This window comes from the organism of the source record quoted next, unplaced genomic scaffold, assembly GCF_019419815.1.
Source record: "Pyrus x bretschneideri cultivar Hongxiangsu unplaced genomic scaffold, Pyrus_bretschneideri_v1 Contig27, whole genome shotgun sequence".
Lineage (NCBI taxonomy): Eukaryota > Viridiplantae > Streptophyta > Magnoliopsida > Rosales > Rosaceae > Pyrus > Pyrus x bretschneideri.
The window spans coordinates 1035149-1055353 of record NW_025999579.1 but is presented as its reverse complement, the minus strand read 5'-3'; the positions used below and the strand labels follow the sequence as shown (position 1 = coordinate 1055353).

Here is a 20205-nt window from a genome sequence, read left to right as displayed (position 1 = left end):
TGGTATATTTGTATTGCAGTCCAACAGTACTACTTGACACTAATCAAAGACAAAGTAAAACCAATTAAGAAATACTGTAGAAGTGCAACTGAAAAAGACCAAGATGGTGTACGTCGTATTGGCTGTATTCCAAATCAATAACACGCTTTCATGTGCGAAGGTAATGTACGTGACATTACCTTATTTGGTTCAGTACGTTTTTGCTAAAGCATCTGTTTTGTTCGAAAAGCATGAGGTACATAGGGATGTTAAAGGAAAAACACATAACAAGAATAATAAGGAACTAGCTCGATCGATCGAGTAGGACAAGATCAAGTATGTGACACATGAAGTGATTACCAATTTTACATGTCACTCAAATCAAATTTCCAGGCGTTTAAGCACAACAAGAAAGTTGATCGCCTTCCCAGACTGAAGGATCGATGGTTGCCCTTCGAGTCTCTTGCGATACAAGTCATAGAGCTCGTCTAAGATATTGTCTCCAAATTGTTGCTTCACAAGTCCCTCCGTGGCAGCTCTGACATGAGATGCAAATACCTGGCTACTTTTAGTAACAATGTCAAGTGCCGAGACACGAGGTAAGTTTTCAATTCTCTGTGTGCTAAAACAACCATTTTTCTCCACAGCAGCTTCGAGTTCTTGGGGAGACATGTAATACAGAGGTAGATTAAAAGAATCTACTTTTTCTTCCTGAACTACTCCCTGCATAAGGGAAAAACACATAGCGGTCATTTCGTCGGATACTTTGCGGTGTTCTATAATTAAACTTAGAGCAGGGGGTCATTTTCTTACCTTCATAGCCAGGTCCATGAGGCAAGACCCGAGAAGTTGATGAGCCTGGTTTACCAAAGAAAGCGAATGAGGGGTACCATTCGGGCGTCCTGGAATGATGAGCACCATCAATCCTCCATTCGCAATCTCTTGTGCCCTGGCATGCAGGAAGCATTCCATGTCCTCAGCATGTTGAGCTTCATAAGCCCTTAGGACTTCATCAGTGGAATTTGAATAAACGATTCGTCCTTTGTTCCATGCACGGCTGTTTCTGTCCACTACCTCTTTCGGCACTCTAGAAAGCCATTGAAGGGCACAAGAAGAGTGAAAAAAGTGAACGGAAGCATTAGGAAATACACGAACGTAGAAAGAACCGGGTACGCCTGCAGCATAGTATCGCCTGCTCGGAGGGAGGGATTGGAAGAGCGTGTTAAAATCGTTTAGAGTGTGATCATTAAAGAAAACATGAAATTCCGGGATATGCGAATTCAAGCCTTGGCCTTGATACTTGAATTCTACAGCTTCAAGTATGTTTTGAACCGCAACAAACGTATTTGGCCCGACAGAACAACCCAAATCTGCAATGCGAAAGGTGTTCGAAGAAGGTAGCATCTCGACGTCAAGATTTTCTGCAATTGCCCTGCTTACAAGTTGTTGGGCAGCATCCACTACTCCTCTCTGAAAAAGGAAAGATTGTGCATGTTCTTTTGATTAGTAGAGAAGATCCAACACCTTGAATTTCATTTGCTTAGAGTAATATGTAACTCAAATTCAGACACTTTCTGAGTGTCAGTCCAATAATTCTTGTAAGGTAGATTTATTCTGAAGAACACAACTAAAAACTACAGCAACAACAGAGCTTTATTCCATTTATTCCACTAGGTGGGATCGGATGTATCAACTTTAGAGTTGGCAGTGATGGATTACAGCAGTCAGATCTTATTTAAATGTGTAACAAATTCTTATAAACTAGTAAAGCTTAAGTTTTAAGCATATAAGAACCTGGTAAGCAGAGTTTTTAGCATAGCTGTTGGGGCCGTCTCCACCTTTCATCGGATATGCTTCGGCGGACATACTGGTTTCCTCCTTAGCTGCAGCCATATCTCAGTTTCTCTCTTTAGGAGTGTGAGTAGTTGTAAGTCATTTATAGTATCAGGAGTAGACCTGCTGACTGAAGGCGGCTCACTTCTCTCTCTCTCACGCGAAATTTTTCACTATGACCGGAATACAAAAGGTAACCAAGTGTTTGCTTGCTTAGTGTTGGAGAACAATTCAGAAATAAACAAAAAATAATAGAACTTGAAATTCTAATATTTTATTAACCAAAAATACTTGATGTGCAGAATGAAATTATACAATAAATACAGAAACTAATATAAGAATATCAATGATACTAACTTGATCACAGAAGGTACAGGCTAGCGTAAAAGCTATGTCCTTTGAACAGTATTTCATCCCACTCTTGTGTTTGTGGTTCTACAACGACTGCTCAACCAGGATTCAACTACCTAATTCTACAACCCACACTGGATTCTAAAATTCTAGCGAATTTGCTTTGTGTGCTTACTCTCTGGAAATTTCGTATGGAAGAAAAAGAGGAAGAAAAGATAATCTCACTTGGATACTGTGATTGCAAATATATAGGTTGTTTCACATGCTTTCAAATACATGTTCAGTGTATTTGAAAGTAAACAACTCTTTCTAATAGCTGTGTCTTTTAATCAAAACGTTTTTTAATTAATAAATTAATTAAAAAACTTAATCCGAAAATTAAAATTAATGAATCTGATTAATTTTAAATTCCAAATGGCCCAAGGCCCTTGTCTTGATTAATTAATATTAATTGTATTTAGGCTATATTATATTCAAGCCTAATCCACACAACCATAAAGCCCAAGCCTTCAATCTATTTCTAAATGGTCCAAGTTCTAATTACGTCGGGTAGTAGTAGCTGGAAAATTCCAGCAATATAAGTCTGGTTAGCCACCTAAAATATTTAAGCTAAAGAAAAATCTAGAAGCTGCAAATTATGTGGTCTTTGTTGCAATGCCCAAATCGGTGAACACCACCTACAGATAGGTTTGTGCTATTATGAAATCAGAAGAAGTGAGAGCAAGTAGTGAGAAGTAAGAAGAGTAAGTAGAAAAAGCATCCATAGCTTTTAAGAGTGCAAGCAAATTGCGAGTGTTTTCTTGTATTAGTTTGTCGTGAGAAAAAAAAAAATCTTTGCGTAATGGTTAGAGTGTTCCTTTTTCTCTTACCTATTAATTTTCGCTACGTTGCATTCTTTTTGTGAGATAATCATCTCTAAAATAATGTTGTCTCTTTGAGCTTCAACAAAGGCGGCTCACTGGTGTACACAGTGTTTGGTGCTTGCATTAGTCAATAGTCCATAGTAAATGAGTGGAAAGAAGATTTAGTTAATAATGCAGTTCACACATATCTGATCAATTAAATTTAGAAAAAAACTTTGGAAGTTATGATTACGGCTGATGTTAAAATATCAATCAGTTGTCGACAATCATAAAATTGAAGTATCGATCATATTAGTAACAAGTGTTGTTGAACTGCATTGTACAGAAATTCGTTACGACATCTATTATAAAGGACTCCTCCCAAGTCCATCCCCCAACGTCACAGAACTTACAACAAAATACGAAAGAAAAAAAATGTTGAAAAACAATTATTTTCATAACTTGTGTAGGATATGACTAGTATTTGCAACCATTCCAAGTCCAACTAATTAGAAGTCCATTCCACACAGGAAGGAAAAGTTAATTAGAAACAAAATTTTGATATTTCTTAAATAAATATGTATAAAGAAATGTTGTAGTTAATATTATTTAGGAATGTGATTTGTAATTTAAGAATAGAATTCAAATAAGATTTTGGAACAATTACCTTTATAACTTGTATTACTTGTAGGGGCAAGAAAAGTCCATGTTTTAGTATAAAAGCTAAGGCCATATGGGAGAAAAAGCAACTCAGACAGCCGAGCTCTTTCTTCTCTCTCTTGTCGTCCCTCTCCTACCCTCACACTCTTAAATTTTTCCTTCAACAAGAAAGACTCATTGTTGGAAAAATAACAATTTTAAATAACATGTTAAAATAGGTAATTAAGTACTATAATTTAGTTGTATTCTCCTTTCATTAGAAGTTTATTATACATACATAAATACACACGCATACACACATACACACTCTAAGAATACTATACAAGAAGCTGGAACGTAGAGTTTTTCGCGTAGCCGTCGGGCCCATCTCCTCCTTTCATTGAAAATGCTTCTGAGAATGTACTGGATTCAGGTGCTGCCATCTCTCTCTCTCTCTCTCTCTGTTTTCTTGGAGGGGAGGTTTTATTATGGTATGTTTTTGTGTTGCAGTTCATCGCTGCTACTTGACACCAATCAAAGACAAAGATCATACTGGACCTTGGAGTTTAAAATTGGATTGGCAGAGATATGTAAGGTAAGATTTGTAATTCGTATATAAGAATAGATTAGATAATCTACTTTATTATGAATTCATAATTCATCATGTTCAGTTATGTTTATCTCATATTGACACAACAAACAACAAATTAAATTCAAATATATTTCAATTCGTCACAAGCCATCTGAACCAGGCTACCAAACATGTAGAAGAAAGTAGAATTGAAAAAGTCCATGGTGGTGATGCAATTTCAAACCAATTATTCAACTTTTTCTATGTTTTCTTTTCTTTTTAAAGACTTTTATGCATGAAGTTGAAATATCTGTATCTATGGTATCGGTATTATTTAACCATTGAAAAAGTCCTGGATGGAATAGCATCTGACTGCCTTTTCCATTCTCATGCAATGAGGACTTACCTACGACGGGTAGGTCACGGCGGTTGTTTTTTAAATCGTTAACGCGCGGACGCTTTCATGTACAAAAGTTAATATACGTGATATTACTTTATTAATTCGGCATTTGGAAAACACTATTTGTCCTCAGCGTATGAGCCTGGTAAGCCTTTAGAGCATTCCAGTGTAGGAAGGCATCTTTGGGCAATATGCAACCAATCTCTTCGAATGAACGGTAACTGTATGCAATAAACAGTAACTGTTCAAATGCATTTCTAAGTATGCAATGAACAGTAACTGTTCAAATGCATTTTTACCTCTAAATTGAATATTCCAGGTAATTTATATTAAAATATTAGTATTTTTATTTTATAATATAATAAAAGATAACTTTATTTTTAATTTCGGATGATAATAAAAGATTGTTGAAAATATTAAAATATAGTGTAAAGTGAAAGAACGGGGTGGGTTATGTATTTATAGAAAAAAAATATATTTTTTACTATAATTTTTTAATAATTTAAATTGTGATTGATGTCTTACGTCACTGTTTGGATCTGATTTTACATCATCGGCCTGAGCAATCGTGGCCGTTGGATGAGTAGAGTTTTAAACCGTTGGATGATAAAGTGGTTGAGATGATTTTCAATTATTATTGAGGGATAATATTGTGGTTTTAATCATAATATTATCTCTTAATATATATTAGATTATCTAAGCCTAATATTAGCTATATCCAGCTGGTTGTTTAAAGATAAGTGATGTGGCAAATCATATTTCCAACTTGGAGGTACAGTTCAAACGGGTTTGGGATGTTTGTACGACTCATGCGGCAATACAAATTACAAATGAATTAATTTCATTTAAAATCAATGATTGCATTGGATAAAGGTGAAATGATGCAGTAGGTAGATGATGGTGATCAGGATCACATCGTGACATTTGATTTGCAAATGGTTTGCATGGATGAGACGGCATGAAAAAAGGAGCTTTTTATGGTCTCCACATGGAAGTTTAATGAAGATTATCTGGAATGGTAATTCCAAATGCATGCACTTGGACGTGAATATGGGTCTAAACATTGCACGGTTATTTAAAATGCTATGGAAGATTTCCATGTGCTTGTAAATTGATCTGATTGCATGGTTATCATAGGTGGACGACAGTTATCAAAGTGTGTTGCTCCTTTGGAATAATATTCATAGGAATATTATTTATTCCGATTGGATATTCCTAAGTCACGGCAACAAATTCACAGCGTGTTCATCAAGGCACGTCCCTATAAATACAAAGCGGCAGAGGACATTTGAGGGACCTCCAATTCAACACACAACTGCCCTGCGCAAACCTCTCAAACACCTTGAGATTTTTTTTATTTTCTTTTTTCGCCAACACACCTTCAGTTTGGATAAACAGCACTGTGAAAGCAACCAGCGAACATCTTCAGTTTGGATAAACAGCACTATTGCCGTAGAATCAGCCGATCACGGCGAACATCTTCAATTTGGATAAACAGCACTGCGTCGAGGCCGATTGGTTATCTATCCAAGTCTCGGTCGAGAAGGATTTTCGAATCCTTATTGGCAGAGGTCATCTTATTAGTCTTCTCGGCGAAGTGAGGTGTTACAAGTTACTACATTCGGCACATTGAAAGCCGAATTTGATATTGAACTTCGCAGAACTAGCAACCTTGTCTTCAGGCTCAAGAATCCAAAGGTCGAGATTTGTCCCTTCCTAGGCCGCAGTCGCAAGATAAAGAAGTTAGCAACGCGCTCAAGGCAACATCAACAAATTTTACTCCTCGGCCGAGCTCGGTCGACGAGTTGGCACGCCCCGTATCAACCGAATGACGTAGTTAGCTCATTAGTTACTCGGCCTGCGCACCACGCAGGTTTTGTAATTTTTAGGGTCAATATTTTGGCACGCCCAATGGAACACAGTGCTAAAACTACGAAGTTTACATGATATATCAAGATTCCAATCTGGCTCAACGTAGCCGATTGTACGAGCGCCTAGAGGAATTGAAAAAACACAATGAGGAACGAAAAAGATCTTTGGAAGTGGAAAAAGTTCTTCGTGGCCATAGAGAGATGGAAAAGTCATTCGCTTACATGTTGAGAATAAAAGCTCCTGTTACCCTGCAAGAGCAATAGGTAAATGAAGATAGGGCTCGATTTAATGCATAGCTAGATGGAGAATATTTTCCTTACGTTTTCGACTGCAAATCAATTCCATTTGAGGAATGGTTGGTTGAAAAGACCGAGGGGCAATTTTCCGCTCCGGCCATAATCAGACATCGGCCTAAGAAAATTGTTAATTTGGCCGAATAACAAAGGCCACCTATTTTTTCGGTCGAGACTGAAAGTGTGGTAGGCCTGGAAGAAAATGTTCAAGTTTTTGAGCCAAAAATTGACTCAGAAAATGATTCGTCAGAAGAGTGTTCCAATGACGAACAAGACCAATACACGACTTCAGACCATAAAACCACATCAATTGATATGGTAATTGGAGACATGGTTTTAGATGCCGAAACTACGCCAATTGACATGGTTATTGGTGATAAAGCCGATATAGAGAAATCTCATTCGGCTAAGTTGTTTGAATTAAAAGTCGAAATTATGCCTGTGGGGCATAATAATTGTTCAACACATTCGGCGGCCGAAAATGAAAAAATTTTCGCCAAGTTACAAATATTTGGAGAAAATTCTTTATTCAGCCTAGAGCGAAATCAATATGAAAATTTTGATATAAAAAGATCTCGACTTGGAATAAAGCATTGTTGGCCTCCTCCTGATTATGGTTTGGCCACTTTTATTTTCATTTGCTACTAAAAAAAAAAATATATATATATAATGAATAAATTATTTTCTTAAACATACGGCTATGCGAGCCGATGTAAAAAAATAAGGGAGTAGTAAGTGGTGTGCTCGGCTTAATCATTTAATGCATTCACCGAGAAAAGATAGTGTGCCTGCACTTGCATGGGTTTATGGCACATGAGCATGTAGGCATATCAAAACAAAAAGGTCATTTGGCCATTAAACCTTTTGGCCATGGTGCTCGGTCATGGGATTGACGTGGTAATGGTGCTCGGCCATGGGAGTGCAGTTTTTCCACTCAGCCGTCACACACATTCAAGGAATCTCCTTGGAAAAAGAGAAAAGTCGAAAAAAAAAAAGAGATATTCATTCGTCATGGTCGAGGATGATTGATGCCCCAGGATTAATGTTTCAACAAGATGGAGTCGACGATTGGAGTTATTACAAAGCTTTTAGGTGAAGTGTTTGCCGAGCCTAGTATAGAAATGATGGTAGCCGAAGGATGGTAAGAAAGCCTAAGGACGTCTGAAGGTACTTCTTCACCATGGTTATTGCGCTAATGGTGTTCTAAGTCGGCTATAGAGCCGACAGTGATGTCAGCCATATAGCCGACGGTGATGTCAACCATATAGCCGATGGTGATGTCAGCCGAAAGCTTATATGTATTAGCCCTATTCAAAGTTCCTCGTGTTGCTGGGCTACCAAGGAAAATTCGTTCTACTATAAGTGCATTCATGCTTGGAGTTAGAACTAAAAGTCGATCACAGAGGGTGCATGCATTATGGGCAACCACATATAGTTTTGCTCTGGGGCAGTTCTCAAGTCCAAGGAAATTGTACTTCGGCCGAAAAAAGAGTTGTGAGTTCGACATCAGTTCAATGACCGAAGGTTGTATGTCGAGGTCGATGACAGATTTCTCGACCATGTATTTCTCGACCAATAAACTTGAAAAAGTAGGCCGTCCTAATAATTTGGAAATTCTTCGGCCCAGGTGAAAACTTAAGCAAGACTTGCCTAGGTGTCTTCGGTGAGGAGGCTTCGGTAGTCATTTGAATTCAATATATTTTTCGATGCCGCTGTGCTCGTGATCAGTTGGAGAAATTAATTTCCTTGAACATTCGGCTTACGAGCCAAAGCTCAAGGAAACTGGGGGGCAATGTTTGGATCCGATTTTACATCATCGACCTGAGCAATCGTGGCCTTTGGATGAGTAGAGTTTTAGACCATTGGATGATAAAGTGGTTGAGATGATTTTCAATTATTATTGAGGGATAATATTGTGGTTTTAATCATAATATTATCTCTTAATAAATATTAGATTATTTAAGCCTAATATTAGCTATATCCAGCTGGTTGTTTAAAGATAAGTGATGAGGCAAATCATATTTCCAACTTGGAGGTACAGTTCAAACGGGTTTGGGATGTTTGTAAGACTCATGCGGCAATGCAAATTACGAATGAATTAATTTCATTTAAAATCAATGCTTGCATTGGATAAAGGTGAAATGATGCAGTAGGTGGATGATGGTGATCAGGATCACATCGTGACATTTGATTTGCAAATGGTTTGCATGGATGAGACGGCATGAAAAAATGAGCTTTTTATGGTCTCTACGTGGAAGTTTAAAGAAGATTATCTGGAATGGCTATTCCAAATGCATGCACTTGGACGTGAATATGGGTCTAAACATTGCACGGTTATATAAAATGCTATGGAAGAGTTCCATGTGCTTGTAAATTGATCTGATTGCATGGTTATCATAGGTAGACGACAATTATCAAAGTGTGTTGCTCCTTTGGAATAATATTCATAGGAATATTATTTATTCCGATTGCATACTCCTAAGTCATGGCAACAAATTCATAGCGTGTTCATCAAGGCACGTCCCTATAAATACAAAGCGGCAGAAGACATTCGAAGGACCTCCAATTCAACACACAACTGCCCTGCGCAAACCTCTCAAACACCTTGAGATTTTTTATTTTCTTTTTTCGCCAACACACTGACACGCCCAAACCCCGATATTCCCCGAATACCAGGATAGGCACGTGCTGGCCGACACCCGAGGGCGACGAAAGCCATTTATAGAGTGTAAAAACTGAAAACAAAGGTGTAAATAAGGTTTATAAATATAAAAGAATAATTAATATGCAAATAAGGACCGTATTCAGAGCACACCACTAATCTAGAACACTAAAAGAAAATAATATAAAATTGAATGAAACAAAGGAGTAGGTCCTATACCGAGAGGACTCAAAGATGCCGATGCGGAAGTGCCTGGACGTCGGGATTGTATGCCTCGATTCTAAGTCCTGAAGGGGGCGCAAAACAAACATGAGTGGACCAAGTTGATATATATATAATAAAACAGTTATCAACATACTAACCCCCAGGTTTTATGAAAACACAAATAATGATAAACATAGGCTTTCCGAAACCTAGCATGTCGTGCAATATCTCAAATCATAATTCGCATAAATAATAAATACTAGTGAATGTCCGATAACTCTTCAGGCCCCATGCCGGATTCCCGTCTCTGAGCCGACAGTCAGAGGAAAATACACTTCAGACCCTATGCCGGCTCCCCGTCTCTGAGTAGACAGTCAGAGGAAAACACACTCCAAGCCCTATGCCAACACCAAACCATCGCCCGGGACGGACCGGACCTATCCCTACGTCCCGTAGCGGAAATGACCACTAGGTAAGTACAAAACCAGTGAACATACATATATTGAAAATCAACTTCATAGTATAAAGTCATGCATCATCTATACTATAAAGAGGTGTTCTAAACATGTTCTAAATATCATATCGTCATTCATCAGATATTCTATAAGAACATGGGTTATAGGAAAAATAGTAATAATTCAAACTAACCTCAGTAAGCATGTTATCTCGTAAAACGTTTCATAAAACATAATCAACAAATCATGTTTTTCATGTATGCATTTCTACTATCAAAACATGCATTTTTAGAAGGGGTCCACTCACAGTACTTTGCCGTCGAAAAACCACGTCATCTAGCGAAGAAGGAAATGCCGCAGATAATCGCCCCTAAGCACATAAAGGGTACATTTAGTCAAACTCTACTCAAACAATTGAATTTGGGGAAATGGACATCGGAAACGGGTTTAGAACGTCGAAATTAGCCTAGGAGGGGTCCCGCACGAAAACTCAAAACGTCAACAATCAAAGTCAACGTTGACCAGTCAAAGTCAAAAGTCAACACTGACCGTTGACCCAGTCAACGGTCAACGGGTCAGGGTCACGGGTCAACGGGTCAGGGTTGGATCCGGATTTGGGCCTAAGGGTTTGGGTCTAATAGGTTTAGGGTTAACGGGCCAAGGCCCTAAAGGGAACGGCCCAAAGACCTTTAAATTAACAACACAAAAATAAATAAATAAAAGGGTGGGGTTGGGCTGCCCAGAGTTTTGGGCTTGGCAGGAACGGCCCGAAGGCCTGGGTGGTTTCTTGGGTTGGGTTTTACGCCGAAGAAGAAGGCCGGAATGCGGCCGGAATTTAGACAAACTTTGAACGTCCATAACTTTGTTAATACTCGACGAAATCAAGTGATTCAAAACTGAAAATCATATCTCTCGAAGAGACGAAGAGAATGGTACCTCGCACGACGTCTAACTCACCGTGGTTTGGCTAGAAAATACCTCGAAAGTCACTGAGGTCGCCGGAAACTGGGTAAGATTCAAATGAGTATAACTTCTTCAATACTCAATGAAATTGGGTGAAACAAAAAGAAAAGTTGTAGTGCTCAGCGAGACGAAGAGATTGATACCTTTCACGCCGGCCAACTCGCCATGGTTTGGCCAGAAATTTCCTCGAAAGAGGCGGTGCTCGCCAGAAAACTGGGGAAATGTCTCCGAGGTGGTTTCTTCGTGATTTGACATCCAAAACACAACCACGGGGTTCGAAAAGAGCTATAGGTGTGGGCATGGGTGTGTGTGTGGGTGTGTTCTACTCGAAGAAATAGCACCGAAAGGGGGAATGGAGAAAGAGAGATGAAGAAAGAGAGAAGAGAGACTTTTAGAAGAAATAAAAGAAAGGGAAAGGGAACCGGGAACAAAACAGGGGGTGGGCCCCTTGGGCTCACCAATTAAGGTTCAAAAACAATTTTAAAAATGAAAGTATCCCCCAAACTTAGTGAAAATACAAAAATACCCATTTTCTTACGTAAATTCCAGGACGGGTTGTTACACACACCTTCAGTTTGGATAAACAGCACTGTTGCCGTAGAATCAGCCGACCACGGCGAACATCTTCAGTTTGGATAAACAGCACTGCGTCGAGGCCGACTGGTTATCTATCTAAGTCTCGGTCGAGAAAGATTTTCAATTGGCAGAGGTCATCTCATTAGCCTTCTCGACGAAGTGAGATGTTACAAGTTACTACATTCGGCACATTGAAAGCCGAATTTGATATTGAACTTCGCAAAACTAGCAGTCTTGTCTTCAGGCTCGAGAATCTAAAGGCCGAGATTTGTTCCTTCCTCGGCCGCAGTCGCAAGATAAAGAAGTCAGCAACGCGCTCAACGCAACATCAACAAATTTTACTCCTCGGACGAGCTCGACCGACGAGTTGGCACGCCCCGCATCAACCGAATGACGTAGTTAGCTCATTAGTTACTCGGCCTGCGCGCCACGTAGGTTTTGTAATTTTTAGGGTCAACAGTCATATAGGCAGGGCATTGGGCTAAACAATTATTGCCTACTTTTCCATCGGGCTCGTCTTAGGTTGAATTGCCTGAGTGAATTGGAGTGTTTTAAGGAGGAGGGGAGAAAGGGGTTACCTATTCCCAAAGCAATAAGCAACAGTAGAGTATTTGAGTAATGGATTTGTCCTTTGTTTCCTGTCGGGGCTATTTTTGTCCATTACCTCTTTTTGGTACTGAAAGGCTTAAGATGAGTGAAAAAATGTTAATAGAAGCACTAGTAAATAGGCAGCCGTAGAAGGAACCAGGTGTTGAAATATTTAAGCTCTTTTTTTTTAGAAATACGGCTGATGTGAGAAATTTCACCTGTTTTGCGGGAGGAAATTGAAGAGCTTGTTAAAATCATTTAGAGTATGATCATTGAAGAAGACTTGAAATTCAGGGATTTATGAGCTCAGCCCTTGGGTCGGATACTTTAATTCCACAACTTCGAGTATGTTTTCAACAGACTAGTCTAAAGGTTGGTTTTATTTATGGATTGAATGTGATTCATCATTGGCTATTCATTTTCTTTCTTTTTTAAGTTCATTGGTGTCATGGCGTCTTAGGGTTCATTGGTTAGATGGTTTGGCTCTCTTAGCTAAAATGAATTCTCATTTTTTTCTCACATTTTTCGAGAGGGCAATCAGATTGCTGATTCCTTAGCTAATTATGGGGTTGATCATGTTGGCTCTCATGGGTGGGATCATGTTCCTTCCTTTGCATCTACAGCTTATTCTAGGGATTTTTCAGGATTCCCTAGCGTCTTAAGGGTTGCTTGGTTTTTCAAAGCGTTTTTCATGGTATTTCCTTTTGCTGGTAATCTTGTTTAGTGGCATGCTATGAACATTATTCATGCATTCGCATATTTTTAACATTTAAAGTTATGCATTTTTATTTAAGTTTTTCTTTTCAGCATAAATTGCAAGCATGTCTTACATGTTCTCAGCATAAGCATGTTAGGATGGCTTTCATCACCCTCAGGTGTCAGCCAACACGTGTTCTGATATTCGGATGACATCAGAATCAGAGTGTGTCATAACTAGAATTTTTGAACTACGAGAAAATTTGTGTTTCTTGCTTATTTTTCTCTCTTCCCCAAAACCTCCTTATATAGTGCTTAGGAAGGAAGTACAATGACTAAAACGCCCATGAAAATCCCAAACAAATTTATGTCTGAATATCTCTTGATTTTCATCTAATTATCACATAGATAATTAAGAGGTTCAACATTCTCATGCGGGTGGTATATCCTATGATAAATCCTGCACCTTCAATTAAAAGCAAAATTAATAGCCAATTGTAATGATGCAGTGTAAGACAAATTGGAAGGCAGCTTAATATAAGTCAATGCATTATATATGAATCCAAAGGTTTTCAAACATATTTTAATAATAACATTTTCTACAGGCTAGAGAGTATCTCTCTCCTGCAGCGAATTTTTGGTTTCAAGGGGAATCCGACATTTCCATCGCGTCCTTCCCAAGCCATTAGAGCAACGACTCGTACAGCGGTTTAATGCAATTTAACAACATCTTCACAGTACTCTGAAACGTCATGCTCGTATCATTTTACTTGCGCTTAAGAACGGCAAGAAAGATAACTGCAGTTTCAGTCCCTGACGCAATGATGGAGGGTTGCTCTTCAAGTTTCTTGAGATACGAGTCAAAGAGGTCATCTAAGATTTCTTCTCCGAATTGCTGCTTGATGACTTCCTCAAAGGCAGCTCTCGCGTGAGATACAAAGAGTTGGATTGGAGAGACAGTGGGAGGAATCGGAGTGTGAGGTACTGTTTCCAACTTCTTTAAACTAAAATATTCATTTCTTTCTACAGCAGCTTCCAGTTCTTGGGGAGTCATGTAATACACAGGAGTGTTAAATGTATCTGCTTTCTCTTCACCTACTACTCCCTGCGCAAAGGAAAAACACATGGAAGCCATAAATAAAATTTCTTGTGTAATTGAACGCAAAACGAGAAATAGAAATACCATTGCTCACCTTCCTAGCCATGTCCATGAGGCAAGACCCTATAAGTTGAAAGCTCACATTTCCCAGAGAGTCAGAATGAGGAAGAGTATTGGGCCGGCCTGGAATGACGAGTACCATCATTCCTCCGTCTGCAATCTCTTGTGCCCTGGCATTCAGAAAGCACTCCATGTCCTCAGCATGTTGAGCTTCGTAAGCCCTTACGACTTCATCAGGGGAGTTTGAGTAATGAATTCGTCCTTTGTTCCATGCTGGACTGTTTTTGTCCACCACCTCTTTCGGTACTCTAGAAAGCCAATGAAGGCCAAAAATTGAATGAAAAAAATGAATAGACGTACTAGGAAATAGACGACCATAGAAGGAACCAGGCACGCCCGCACCGTAGTATTGCCTGATCTGCTGGAGGGATTTGAAGAGCCTGTTAAAATCATTCAGAGTATTATCGTTAAAGAAGACCTGAAATTCAGGGATCTGTGAATTCAGCCCTTGGCTCTGAAACTTGAATTCCACAGCTTCGATTATGTTTTCAACTGCAATAAATGTGTTTGGCCCGACAGAGCAACCCAAATCAGCTGTAAAAGGTGTTAGAAGATAACAAGTCGAGCTTTTCTGCAACTGCCTTGCTTAAAAGTTCTTTGGCACTACAAAATAAGAAACTTTGAAATGAATTCATTTATACCTGCAAATTTGAGTTGTTGGCATAGCTGTTGGGGCCATCTCCATCTTTCATTGGATACTCTTTGGAGAACTTACTTGTTTCCTCGACTGCAGCCATCTCTCTCTTTCTCTATGTTTCTCTGTTGTGCACGTCATGTATTGTATCATGGGGGGTCATTATTCTTAGGAGTATCTGCATTTCGGCCGTTCCTACTCTACTACTTGACGCTATGAAAAGACAAAGTAAAACAATTAAAATTTAGGAAACGTGAAAGCATTGGACAGTAAGACAAACTGGTGGTCTTTTTCTGATTGTTGAGAAAGTCTTTGTTTGTCCTTCTCCCTTGTCTCCCTCCTTCGCCCCCTTCCTATTCGCTTGATTCCTTCCATCTTTGATCGTCCTTCTCTGTATGTCTGACTTTTACCTTCAAAGATGCTGTTTGCACCCCCATATCCAAAATGTTGCTGCTAAACTTGTCCATGTCGAAACTAAAATATTGCTAAGCACGGGGCTTTCTATGTTATATTGCTGCCTACAGTTCTTGGTATATAAGATGTACGCATATTTGGGAACGTTACATTAATTGTTGGTAGATTAAAATGTCTCTACTTTTTTCAAACCAATGATGCATAATAAAACTTTGCTAGGTCAATTATCAGCAAGATATGAACAGCCATGGGTTGCCCAATGGTTGAGAACGAATTCCAAGCCTGTATTCCGTTCTGTGTTATTCCTAGTGTTTGTGAAATGACTTTGTGAGTCTTCCTGAAAAGGTGGATTTCCGTGACGAAACCACCCCCTGGTCCATAAGGGTAGAGGAGTTCTCATTAATACTGTAGAATTTACATTATACAAAGGTTCAAGCATAATCTGTAGAAAACCAAGATCCACAGTTTCTAAATATCTCTCATATATGCATTAATCAGATAACCTTACAATGATGCAGCAGTGTATATATAGACAGTACACTGCTCTTACAATTACAATTATATCCTTGACTAATCTATTTATTTACATAAGAATCATAACAAACATTTAACTAATTTTGCTTGACTCTTTACACCCCCTCAAGCTGAACTTGGAGGCATCGAAAGGTCCAAGGGCAAGCTTGGATTGCAGATACAGAAACCTAGATTTAGACAGAGATTTAGTATGAATATCAGCTAACTGATCTTGAGAACACACATACTGGACTTTGAGTAGGTTAGCAAGGACCAACTCTCGAATATAATGGTAATCAAATTCAATATGCTTGGTGCGAGCATGAAAGACTGGATTGGATGCAAGAGATATGGCAGACAGATTATCACACCAGAGAGAAGGGACTTGAGGAAGCTGGAGACCAAGATCTTTGAACACTTTGCAAATCCAGGTGATTTCAGCAGCTGTGTGCGCTAATGATCGGTATTCTGCTTCAGTTGAGGAACGAGCAACCGTGGGTTGTTTCTTAGCACTCCAGCTAATAAGATTGGATCCCAGGAATATGCAATAGCCACTAGTAGATCGACGATCGAATGGACAGCCAGCCCAATCAGCATCAGAATAGGCAGTAAGATGATCAGTACCTTTCGTGAACCACAACCCATGACTAACTGTGGCTTTGAGGAATCTGAGAATACGTTTGGCTGCTTGAAGATGTGGTTCGCGAGGAGCATGCATAAACTGACAGACTTGATTGACAGCAAAGGATAAATCAGGTCGTGTCCAAGTGAGGTATTGCAAAGCACCCACAATAGAGCGATATTCGGTTGGATCAGGTAACAAGGGACCAGTGTGATCGAGTTTGATAGGGCCAAGAGGAGTGAGACATGGTTTAGCACCATCCATGCGAGTCTTGTGAAGTAAGTCAAATATATACTTGCTTTGATGTAAGAAAAGACCAGCAGCAGATCTCTGAACCTCAAGACCCAAAAAATAGTGCAAAGGGCCTAAATCCTTCACGGGAAAAACAGTACTTAGTGTCTGAATGAAACGTTGACAAGCTGCAGGATTTGGACCTGTGACAAGTATGTCATCGACATACACCAAGACAAAAACAGGAACAGATGCTTGGAGCACAAATAAAGAAGCATCAGATTGAGATTGATGAAAACCCAAGGACTTAAGTACTGCAAATAATTTGTCAAACCAGGCCCGAGGGGCTTGTTTCAATCCATACAAGGATTTACGAAGCTTGCAGACATGAGTCGGATAATTTGGATCACTGAAACCAGGAGGTTGCTGCATGTAGACATCTTCTTGAAGGTCACCGTGCAGAAAAGCATTACTGATATCCAATTGATTAAGAAACCAGTCATATTGAACTGCAAGAGATAGAAGAATCCGAATGGTGACAGGTTTTGCAACAGGACTAAATGTTTCCTTGTAATCCAAACCAGCTTGCTGATGAAATCCTTTGGCCACAAGCCGAGCTTTGTAACGGTCTATAGTACCATTGGGATGTTTCTTAACGCGAAACACCCACTTACAGCCAACAATATTTTGTTGGGAGGTAAAAGGAACGAGAGACCAAGTGCCGGTTGACTGCAGAGCATTGATTTCATCCTGCATAGCAGCCCTCCAGTGAGCATGTTTTGAAGCCTGAAGATAAGTTGTGGGAAGAATATTAACCTGATCAGGTAAAGGGTGTTTGGTGGCGGAGTAGGCTTTGGGTTTGAAGATACCAGCTTTGGATCTAGTGACCATAGGATGAGTATTAGGAACAGAAGAAGAGGCAGAAGAAGGATTCACTGAAGAGTGCTCAGAAGAGATCACATGAGATACTGGAACAACAGCAGGGACTGGAAGATCCTCATGAGGTACTGAAACATCAACAGAGACAGGAAGATCCTCTGGAGAGACAGGAACATTAACAGATACTGGAGGATGCACATGAGGTACAGAGTGAGCAGCAGGGATTGTGAATTGCAGATTAACAGACGACTGCACTGGAGAAGTGTCAGCAAGAACATTAGATGCACCAGAAAAATCAGAGGATATACTCTGAAAGGGAAAGGTAGTCTCGTCAAAGATGACATGCCTAGAGATATACACTCGTTGTGTAACTGGATCAAGACAACGATACCCCTTGTGTTGAAGACTGTACCCAAGGAAAACACAGGATTTACTCTTGCTGGCCAACTTAGATGTAGTATAGGGTTTGAGCCAGGGATAACAACAGCAACCAAAAATTTTGAGTCGAGAATAATCTGGAGGAGTGCCAAAGAGAAGTTCCCAGGGAGACTGCAGGACACCACCAAGGGGAAGGCGATTGATTAGATATGCAGCAGTAGAAAAAGCTTCAACCCAAAACATATGAGGCACTTGAGATTGCACGAAGAGTGTACGAGCAGTTTCAACTAAATGACGATGTTTCCGTTCAACACATCCATTCTGCTCAGGAGTATGAGGACAGCTAAATTGTTGCAAAATACCATGAAGTTTAAGAAAATTCTGAAATTGATGACTGGTAAATTCACCCCCTGAATCAGAGCGAACAACTTTTATTTTATTACCAAGAGTGTTCTCTACATAGGACTTGTACTCCACAAAGGTTGAAAATACAGAAGACTTGGACTTTAAGGGAAAAAACCAACTATACTTGCTGTGATCATCAACAATAAGCAAGTAATATCTATAGCCACTCACTGATACAACAGGAGATGGTCCCCAGACATCACAGTGCAACAAATCTAGACTTTTAGTAGATACAGATTGATGAGTACCAAAAGGAAGCTTGTGATTCTTTGCTAAAGCACAGTCTTTGCAGAAGAAGGCCAGAGAAGAGGGGCCTTGAATAGCAACTTTATTGGTAGACAAGACTTTGCGAAAAATAGCAGAAGATGGATGACCAAGTCGGCTGTGCCATATACGGACATTAGCAGAATTACTTACAAGTGCAGTAGGAGGAGGAGTGACAGGAGAGAGAGCAGATGAACCATGAAGCGGAAAGAAGCCATCTTTAACTTGGCCCCGTAAAAGCGTCCTCCCCGTAAAACGATCCTTGACAGAGGATCCATGAATGTCAAGTGTTAATGAACAATCATTATCTTTAATAAACTGATAAGCAGAGAGAAGACTATGTTTCATTTGAGGCACATGAAGAACATTTGGCAATTTAAACGAGTGAGCAGGAGTATGCAAAATAGATGTGCCAATATGATCTATAGACAGACCTTTACCATCTCCGATGTACACCTTGTCTTCACCATGGTAGGGAGTAGGAGATTGAAGATTTGATATATCATTCGTAATGTGAGAGGTGGCACCCGAATCAATGAGCCAAGGATTAGAGGACTTTGCAGTATAGTGAGCACACATGGCAGCAAGTTTAGCTGGAGGAAACTTGCCTGAGATTTCGGGATTCATTCTGTCGAAGCAATCAAGAGCTTCATGACTAGTAGAGCCACAAATTTGACAAGGAGTTTTGGATCCGGAAGAGGAAACATGACGATTGAATCCAGAATTATAAGATCCTCGAGTGAAACCAGAGTTGAAATTCCCACGATTGGAACCACGATTGTAGTTGCGATGAGAACCACGGTTAAAGCCTCGGGTAGAACCACGATTGTAGCCTCTGTTAGAATTATACCGAAAAGAATTCTGAAGGGGTGATGATCCAGGATTGGGAGCAGCAAGAGCTTGTGGTGGTGTAGGAAGGAGAGGCGGTTGGCTTTGCACAGAGAAGGCATGAAAGGGCTCAGAAGATGAACTTTTCTTGCGACGCTCCATGGACAACTCCTTAGTAAGCAACAGGCCATGTAATTCATCCAACGAAGTAGAAGAAAGGCGAAGTAAGATGGAATCAGTGAAAGATTCGAAATCATCAGTAAGACCTGCAAGAGTCGCAGCAATGAGATCACGATCAGTAACAGATGCACCAGCGGCAGTGAGAGAATCGGAGATCTCCTTGATTTGTTGAAGATAGTCAGCCATGGATTGAGAGCCTTTTTGAACATTTTGAAGCTTCGAACGCAACTGATGAATATGAACATCTGAAATACCACCAAAGCGCTGCTCAAGCTTGAGCCAGAGATCACGAGCGGAGGAGACACCGACGGTGAACGGAATAATTTCCTCAGATAGCGTCGAATTGAACCAGATAAGCAAATTCTGATCTTTCTCATACCATTGCTCAAAATCTGGATTGATGGAGCGATCTGGAAGAAAGGGAGATGGACAGGGCTCAGTGCCATCAACAATCCCTAGAAGCTTGTAGCGACGGAGAATCGGAGCAAACAAAGCTCGCCACGGCAGATAATTGGATCGCCGGAGCTTGATCGGAACCATACTGCCAATGTTCTGAATCGTGAGAGAATTATACATCTGAGAGGTATTGAGATTTGGGGAAGAGAAATTAGGGTTTGAGGGAGGCACCGACTCAATTGGAGAAGAAGAATCGGAGGGAGACGCCATCAAGATTCAAGAAGAAGAAGCAAAAAAAAATCTAAATCAGAGAACAAC

At 39.9% G+C, this 20205-nt stretch overlaps 1 protein-coding gene, 1 long non-coding RNA gene and 1 pseudogene across 3 annotated transcripts; 1 reads left to right on the top strand and 2 right to left on the bottom strand.

The window, feature by feature from the left end:
• Positions 1-89: 89 nt before the first annotated feature.
• On the bottom strand, positions 90-1978 carry LOC103950602 (loganic acid O-methyltransferase-like). The gene is made up of 3 exons (XM_009361834.2): positions 1774-1978; positions 793-1449; positions 90-702 (listed from the first exon to the last, which is right to left on the bottom strand). Exons 1-3 carry the CDS (start codon positions 1870-1872, stop codon positions 361-363), a joined length of 1098 nt encoding a protein of 365 aa, XP_009360109.2. The 5' UTR covers positions 1873-1978; the 3' UTR covers positions 90-360.
• Positions 1979-3747: 1769 nt separating this feature from the next.
• Positions 3748-13676, top strand: LOC125478851. 2 transcript variants are annotated; one of them, XR_007259631.1, is made up of 3 exons: positions 3748-4077; positions 4155-4239; positions 13530-13676. It is a non-coding gene; the product is annotated as an uncharacterized LOC125478851 (long non-coding RNA). The 2 variants fall into 2 exon arrangements; XR_007259630.1 differs by lacking the exon at positions 13530-13676 and having other exon boundaries at positions 4155-4470.
• Positions 13677-13680: 4 nt separating this feature from the next.
• On the bottom strand, positions 13681-14880 carry LOC103950601 (annotated as a pseudogene).
• Between the last annotated feature and the right edge of the window lie 5325 nt (positions 14881-20205).